Raw genomic sequence first — 8,957 nt, 5'->3', positions numbered from 1 at the left:
AGGTGTTAAATAATGTATTTGGAAGATGCTATCAGGAGAGCCTGGGTGAGAATTGGTACCCAGTTTTCTTTTTGTAAGAAGCGACTAAAAAGGTTGGATGGTCAGCCCAGTGACTTGGTTGATAGAAATTCCTCGTACCCACAGGCGTGAATTGTTGCACACACAAGTTCAAGGATAATACTTTGGGCATCCCATCAGTTGTATTATTTTATATTTTTGACATCTCCACCGAAACTAAAAGAAACAAAAGCTTCTTCTTTTTCATACATTTTACAATTCTTATGCTGCATATATTTTACGTCATCTTAACATTCTTAATATTCTGCTGGGCAAAAGAATGTATACACCCATGTTTGATGGGGGACCAAAAACGAAACAAACAATTGTTATTCGATGGTGATGTATTTGATATGGGTATCATAGTTGTGTTTTGGACCTCATGTTTGCAGATATGGTGACTGTTTTCAGCCAAGGGACATTTTGATAACGTTTGTAATTGGTCAAATCCATTTTTTAAAGTGTATACTTTCCTTTGCTCTACGTTTTTTAGAAAGAAATATACAAACAGACAACAAACGTAGCACCAGTGCTGATTCATGGCCAAGTAGTATTTATTATGACAATCTCTGTATGCAAACAGTTAAACGATGTACACACATTGACAGTGATGCACGGACAACATATTCTGATTCAACCTGCTTCAATAACTGGTTGTTTGATCACAGATTCCGAGAGATTTGACCCAGGTTATTCTTGGTCATGTTGATGTATGCTATTGATGTTGAGAAGTGAACATGAGTTAAATATAATTGAATGTCAGGATGCTAAAAGCATTTTGAAAACAAAAGCATTAATACAATACTCTTACACACAAGAAATAGTTTACATGTCATGACACACATATTCCAGCATTGAAAAAAGTAAACATAACACAACTTGAAAATAAACTTGTTCATATTAATTGCATAAATTAAACCATTATAAACATCCTAATTTTACAAGTGAATATATTGCAGATTATACATGCTGAACGAGAAAGCTGTTAGCGTTACATGCAAACCTCTTCATGAAGCCCCAGAGAATTCCCAACAAAAACATATATGGTGAATCACTTGATAGTGACTTCAGTTAAGGCATTGACTGCACACTTTCAAATTCGTTTTTTCATTGCAAACTGAAAGTCCATAGGTCCATAGTTCAACGTATTTATAGGGTATGCGTGTTTCCTCTGACTAGCAATACATGATGTATGTACAATGCAATATTTTGTAATAAAGTAATATTTGAGGTAAGATGTAAACTTCTTTGGAATATACTTGTTTCTTAATTGAAGAAGTTTACACACAAGCATAAAATGATACTTATTTTCTACAACATTAAGGTTACAAGATGTACAGATATTGTTAGACCTTTAAAAATATACCTTTATAGATCTTTAAATCATAATAACCTGCCACTTTGATAGTGACATCAGTTAAGGCACTGACTGCACACATGCCCAGGACAGTACAACTTTGAAATAGAAAGTCCCATGCAACTCTCTACCGTAATAGCCAAGGTATAAGCACTTCTGTTTTATAACATAACTTCAGTATGGGAAAACACATGCAATGCAGTACAACCTTGAAATCTTGAAAGTCCATGGCCTCTAGCTGCCTTACATAACAAGCACATCTGGTTTAATTACCTTGACATTCAACCACGAACGATCAAGATATGCTTATAAAGTCTCGTCAAGTTCTATTTACATATAAATGCTCAAGATAAATATTGTGTACACACATTATTAATGAAAGTACAATTCCTTAAATAAAGACAGACAAAATGATATGTGCTAATGACTTCAACCAGCAACTGCTACAATGTCGGACTTTTACACATTGTGATACATGAATCATGAAGATACAGGTGGTCCAAACAACACTATTGTTACAGCTGCCTTATGGCAAAATACAGACTACAAACATGCAAATTCTCCAAAACTCATCCACGTGCGAACCATGTGACCATGTATGTGTGTGATCTGCATGTTAAACATGAACACAAGGTCCACGAAAGTGCAGGGTTTTCGTTTACGTGTCCTCTTTATTTGGACGACGTCACATGACCTTCCCAGATCTGGTAAATCAAGTGTGACCCCCACAGCCCAGGACAGTAAAACCATACTCACTCACTCACTATTATTTGACCTCCAGTGACCTTGACCTTATATGGAGGTCACCAAACGTAAGAGATCACATATACTAAGATTCATGAAATTCCATTAATAAATACTCAAGTTATGGTGTACACAGGCTTTTTGAACCTCTCATGTCATCTAATCATATGTAAAAACATCCTAGGGGTATAAAGCTTTGAAGTCTGTAACATCTGTCAACCTCAAAACCAAGCAAATATATTAAGCAGCACCCTGACGGGCCTAATTTAAATAGGAAATATAACAAACTTTGCTCCTACAGCCAACATATCAATAATGGTAATCTCATTAAAGTCATATCAATTAGGTCACTTCAATTCTGTCCAGATTTACAAACCCACCATACAACTCACGAGATGTCACTTTCCGGAAACTATTCTGCTTCACTATATTGACAACGTGATCTGTTGTCACTTGCAGTTTTTTACCAACTCTGTACCCAAAACACCAAACTCGTGATCACAAATTACCCGGCATTGATTTTCATTAGCCAGTTTGATTTGCTTTGCTACTCAGTCATGGAAACCAACCAGAATGCGAGTTACAAGACAATGTTGGGCTGTCGATATCAACAATATGGCGGCCAGGCCCACAGATTATGTAAGAGCTTGTGAGATAGACTGCATGTCCTGTGTCCTGTAATCAGCAACAGGTACTACCATGGCAGATTTCGTGCACCGGATTATGGCTATTCACTGGGTGACTCACCATGTAATATTCTGGCAGTGGAGTCTGTATCTTTCAAGAGACCATGTTTTGGGGTTTGCAAATTGTTCACAATAACTGGTCTGCAGAAAATCTTGCTCATCAAGGGTGCGCCCCCAACTTCTTGCGGCATACTAGTCATGATTACATATAACCAAATCATTCAGTGAATTGTTATTGTCTTATATAAGGATAACAATTCAGTAACTGTCTTACAAATGCACTTTGTTTCCTGAATCCTGTGCAAGCATTTCTTTCTTCAAAAGGCTGTGCATCTTACCTTTTCCAAACAGGTGTATCCGCACTTGACGGTGAATGTATAGAATGGGAAAGAACAGTCCTGTGGATTTGTTTGACAGGAGAGAGTTTAATCAGTGTGGATGGTTCACAATTTGAAGATAACTGGTTGGAGTTGGATGTCCATCCATCTGAGCTAAACATTCAATGTCCTCATTACCGTCTGTTAGAAGTGTGAGGTCAGCTTTGTGCTGCACAAGGAGGTCGACCACATCTTTATGTCCATAAAACACAGCCTTCATTACTGGTGTGTATCCATGACAGGACATGTAGTATTATAGCTGTGTTCCCACCCTGACAGGCAAAATGAAGTAAACTATGACCAGATGTATCCAACAGTGTGAGGTCAGCTTGGTTGGACATAAGGAACTCAAACACACTTTTATGTCCACTGACAGCTGCCACCATTACTGGTGTATGGCCATGCATCCCTCTGCTGTTGATGTTAGATGGAGACAGGACATGTTGTACTATAGCAGTGTTTCCACCCTGACAGGCAATATGAAGTAAACCATGTCCATCTGTATTCACCAGTGTGAGGTCAGCTTGGTTGGACACAAGGAGGTCGAACACACTTTGATGTCCACTGACAGCTGCCACCATTACTGGTGTGCATCCATATATCCCTCTACTGTTGATGTTAGAAGGAGACAGAACATGTTGTACTATAGCAGTGTTTCCACCCTGACAGGCAAGATGAAGTAAACTTACATCATGTGTATCCACCAGTGAGAGCTCAGCTTGGTTGGACACAAGGAGCTCAAACACACTTTTATGTCCACTGACAGCTGCCACCATTACTGGTGTGTATCCATGTATCCCTCTACTGTTGATGTTAGAAGGAGACAGAACATGTTGTACTATAGCAGTGTTTCCACCCTGACAGGCAAGATGAAGTAAACTATTACCATCTGTATTCACCAGTGTGAGGTCAGCTTGGTTGGACACAAGGAGTTCAAACACACTTTGATGTCCACCGACAGCTGCCACCATTACTGGTGTGAATCCATGTTTCCCTCTACTGTTGATGTTAGAAGGAGACAGGACATGTTGTACTATAGCAGTGTTTCCACCCTGACAGGCAAGATGAAGTAAACTATCACCATCTGTATACACCAGTGTGAGGTCAGCTTGGTTGGACACAAGGAGGTCAAACACACTTTGATGTCCACCGACAGCTGCCACCATTACTGGTGTGTATCCATGTATCCCTCTACTGTTGATGTTAGAAGGAGACAGGACATGTTGTACTATAGCAGTGTTTCCGCCCCGACAGGCAAGATGAAGTAAACTATTACCATCTGTATACACCAGTGTGAGGTCAGCTTGGTTGAACACAAGGAGGTCAAACAAACTTTGATGTCCATAGAAAGCTGCCACCATTACTGGTGTGTATCCATGTGTGCCTCTACTGTTGATGTTAGAAGGAGACAGAACATGTTGTACTATAGCAGTGTTCCCACCGCGACAGGCAAGATGAAGTAAACTATCACCATCTGTATTCACCAGTGTGAGGTCAGCTTGGTTGGACACAAGGAGATCAAACACACTTTGATGTCCATTGAAAGCTGCCACCATTACTGGTGTGTATCCATGTATCCCTCTACTGTTGATGTTAGAAGGAGACAGGACATGTTGTACTATAGCAGTGTTTCCACCCTGACAGGCAAGATGAAGTAAACTATTACCATCTGTATCCACCAGTGTGAGGTCAGCTTGGTTGGACTCAAGGAGATCAAACAAACTTTGATGTCCATTGATAGCTGCCACCATTACTGGTGTGTATCCATGCCTCTCTCTACTGTTTATGTTAGAAGGAGACAGGACATGTTGTAATATAGCTGTGTTCCCACCCTCACAGGCAAGATGAAGTAAACTATCACCATGTGTATCCACCAGTGTGAGGTCAGCTTGGTTGGACACAAGGAGGTCAAACACACTTTGATGTCCATTGAAAGCTGCCACCATTACTGGTGTGTATCCATGTGTGCCTCTACTGTTGATGTTAGAAGGAGACAGAACATGTTGTACTATAGCAGTGTTCCCACAGCGACAGGCAAGATGAAGTAAACTATCACCATGTGTATCCACCAGTGTGAGGTCAGCTTGGTTGGACACAAGGAGGTCAAACACACTTTGATGTCCACTGACAGCTGTCACCATTACTGGTGTGTATCCATGTGTGCCTCTACTGTTGATGTTAGAAGGAGACAGAACATGTTGTACTATAGCAGTATTTCCACCATGACAGGCAAGATGAAGTAAACTAATACCATCTGTATTCACCAGTGTGAGGTCAGCTTGGTTGGACACAAGGAGGTCAAACACACTTTGATGTCCACTGAAAGCTGCCAGCATTACTGGTGTGTATCCATGCCTCTCTCTACTGTTTATGTTAGAAGGAGACAGGACATGTTGCACTATAGCCTTGGCACCACGAAAACTGGCAAGATGAATAATTTCGTAGCTATATTTGTCTTTCACATTCAAGTTTGATATTGTCTGCAGTAACTTAAAACATCCCTCTGATCCTGTGTGTGCTGCAACCATGACAGGGGTCCTGCCATTCACATCAACAGAGTTTATAACATTATTCCCAGGTTTCCTGGTTAACAGGACTTTCAGGGTTTTTTCCATTCCTGATTTACTGACAAGATGGAAGATGGTTTGCATGTTTTTGTCACTTGTGTTAATATCAGCGCCTTCCTGCAGCAGATACACTAGTATGTCAGAGCTGCCACTTTCAGCAGCTACCAACAAAAGTCTGTTCAGTGTCAACTGATGGTCATGTTTCTCACTCCTGCTGAACAGCCATTTCAATGCTGTCACGTTGTTGCTTTGTGCACATCCTTCCATGGCCTCACTGATCTCTCCTTGAGTGAACTCTTCTCCAGTTGTGTGTTCTATATATGTAACTAGACGTGCATTATGTCCAAGAACTGCCCAGTACAGAAAACATTGTCCTTTCTCTTTCTTGTGAAACCAAGGTTCTTCCTTAGAATCAGTTTGATTATGCTGATGAGTCTGTTTTGTCCGATCACCTTGAAGTTTGTTGAGCAGCTTGAAAACGGTGGTGTCTTGTTTGAGAATTGGATGTGTCACTGATTTAGAAAACTGTCCTAGTTTAATAGACTGTGCAAACCTTGTGGTAAGTAGATTATCATAATTCTCTGAGACATATATCAAATGGAGATGATCATCAACTTTGGTTTCTTCAACCTTGTCACCTTGTACCCTTTCAAACAGAAAGTCATCACTGCAGTGCTTCAAAACAAAGATTGGACTGATATTGTACAAGGCACACATACAAGCATCATAGATTGAAGAATGAGCAAATCCAACAGTGTCTCCTCTTGTGAAGAATGTACCTCTCAAACCTTTAGCTGCTTTGTACATGCCTGAACGTGTAGCGTCAGACATCAGCTGTAAAACAGTTTTGACCAGGCTGTCGATTTCCTTATCCTCACCTTCACTGTCTAACTTGCTCAGGTCCAATTTGTCTTCACACAGTAGCATCAGAACAAGAATGGCTGATCGGTCATTTTTCTCTTCAAGCAAATGCTTTAGTTCTAGCCTGAGATAAAACAGAGGTTCCTTGAAAAAAGATTTTGCATTTTTGTAGAAAGATGAAAATTCAAAACAAAGTTTACAAATAAGAGGGAATCCAAAGACATTTGAACATATTCCCAGCTCACTGTAATCAGGTATATGTTGCATGGAGCAGTCACCAAGAGCATTCCTATGTTGTTCAAATATTGTCTTTTTCTCTTTGTCAGAAAGCCAGTATTTATCTTGTGTGGTTAAATCCATTACAGTTTGACCGTTGAACAGTTTGAAACCCTCGTACTGCAGTTTTGCAAGTCCATCATGGAAGTTGTATGACTTTGATGTGAAGATCACACGAATATCCTTTGTTTGACATTCTGGTTGACTCTGCACTTTCTTTCTGGATTTACCAACAGCATCACTATCTTTTGTTTGAAATTCTGGTTGACTCTGCACTTTCCTTCTGGATTTACCAACAGCATCATAGCTTTCATGCATTTCTGACTGCAGCTTTTCCGCACTCCGCTTTTGTTCTAAATGGAGGAGAAGGTTGTTAAGAAAGGATTTCACCTGTGATGTATTCGCAGATAATCCAACAGTACCAAACATGTCATCTACTATGAGGAATACTCTGGGGTGTCTTGTAAGACAGTGGTCTAAGTCAAACTTCTCAATGTTGTCCACAAACACGACCTCGTAGCCTTTGTCTCTGTACTGTGAACCTAACACCAGAGCCATCGTTGTCTTGCCTTCTCCCGAAGCCCCGCAGATGGTCACATGTCCAAATTCCTTCAATTTTCGTTTCACGTCTTTGAAGGGTTCAGTTGGAAGAAAAATCTTCTTCGCTTCGTCTGTACGCAAATCAAGGGTACCTGTGGAGGAATGGAAACTATTTACTTTGAACACTTGGAATGAAACATAAGAAACCAAAATAGATACCTCTTTCATACTGTGTGGAACATCTTTTTGTGTAGGAGGAGAAAGGATCATCTGAATTTTCTCATGATGAAATATTTCAACTTTCACTGAAAAATCTTTTATGTCTCCACAGTACTTTAAACTGAACACTGAACATCACCATCTTTGATCAGTGACGAGTGCTTGGCATTGTGGCATCAGTTGTTGATACACACTGAATTGCAAGCATAGAGAAAACGATCTTTTCATACGAACTTGTTCCTGATTTAGTGTACACAACAACAACTTGATTTAGGAGATAAACATATTGTGTTTTCTATGTAGAGCTAGGTTACCTGTAGATTTAACCGCGCTAAATTGAATTTGGAACGGAACACGCAGCGTGAGTTTCAAATGTTAAATTTTGCGCGGTTAAATCTACAGGTAACCTAGCTCTACATTGAAAACACAGTATGTCTATCTCCATTCTACCATGACTAAATAAAACGCGAACTCTTTGGTGTTAGCAAATATATACTCAGTGAAGCGGCATGGGATGAGTTCATTGTTTTGAGTGGGTTATCAATCTGAATTACGGAATCACCGAACAAAATATGGCGCTGTATATACTCAAGCAGTTTTTTTACACCATAAAACTCACTCAAACATATGACAGACATTGAAAGCATATAAGCACGGCAACTTGGTAAGCTAACATGAGGTGGGCATCCCTAAAGAAAACAAAGCAAGCTTTGCAAGGCTTTCGCTCTACATCGCATGTCACCATTGTGACGTCATACCGCTCATTGTGACGCAAAAGATATGACGTCACAGTTGTATAAAGAAAAGGGCCACAATTCCAAGCTCTCTGTTGTCTCCAAAACGTAAATACATTCCCTTTGTACATTTCTATCGTGTTTTCTGCATGAAATGTATTGCCACACATCCTTTGAATATTTTAGTAACTGAATCTGTGCATTTTGTAACCTGTAATTGTAGATATAATTATTTAAATATGCCTACCAACAATGACTGAAAATAGTACTATTCTATGAATATGAGCTTCCGCAGTGAAACCAGCTGTTTCAATCAGAGGGGATTTATTGTGATTTAATAGCCTCTGTTTGACCAATCAGGATTGAGTAAATTCCAAATTCATGGTAGAATAATAAATAACATCCTTCTTCATTCAGGCCATGTATGCAATATTGCCAGATTCAAGCCCCCTGAACAAATTCAATCAAATTGAAATCTGATGTTTTACTCTGATATGAAAGGCTCCATGTGAAGACAACATGTTCTTAGGGGTCACATC

At 39.7% G+C, this 8,957-nt stretch overlaps 1 protein-coding gene across 4 annotated transcripts in view; it reads right to left on the bottom strand.

Moving 5' to 3' along the window:
• Positions 1-593: 593 nt before the first annotated feature.
• LOC124127873 (serine/threonine-protein phosphatase 6 regulatory ankyrin repeat subunit C-like) overlaps positions 594-8,957 on the bottom strand; it is a 42,670-nt gene continuing 34,306 nt past the window's right edge. For 3 of the 4 annotated variants that reach the window (XM_048388229.1, XM_048388216.1, XM_048388223.1), the window contains exons 5-6: positions 5,594-7,170; positions 594-5,398 (exon numbers count right to left, since the gene is read on the bottom strand). In XM_048388229.1, coding sequence (XP_048244186.1) covers positions 3,416-5,398; positions 5,594-7,170 — 3,560 coding nt within the window. In that variant the 3' untranslated portion in view covers positions 594-3,415. Of the gene's footprint in view, positions 5,399-5,593; positions 7,618-8,957 lie in introns of all 4 variants that reach the window. The other variant, XM_048388234.1, reaches the window with a different exon arrangement.

This window comes from Haliotis rufescens, unplaced genomic scaffold, assembly GCF_023055435.1.
Source record: "Haliotis rufescens isolate VD_foot unplaced genomic scaffold, xgHalRufe1.0.p SCAF_10, whole genome shotgun sequence".
Classification (NCBI taxonomy): Eukaryota; Metazoa; Mollusca; class Gastropoda; order Lepetellida; family Haliotidae; genus Haliotis; species Haliotis rufescens.
Note: the sequence above shows the minus strand (reverse complement) of the source record. Positions and strands in the feature narration are given on the sequence as shown.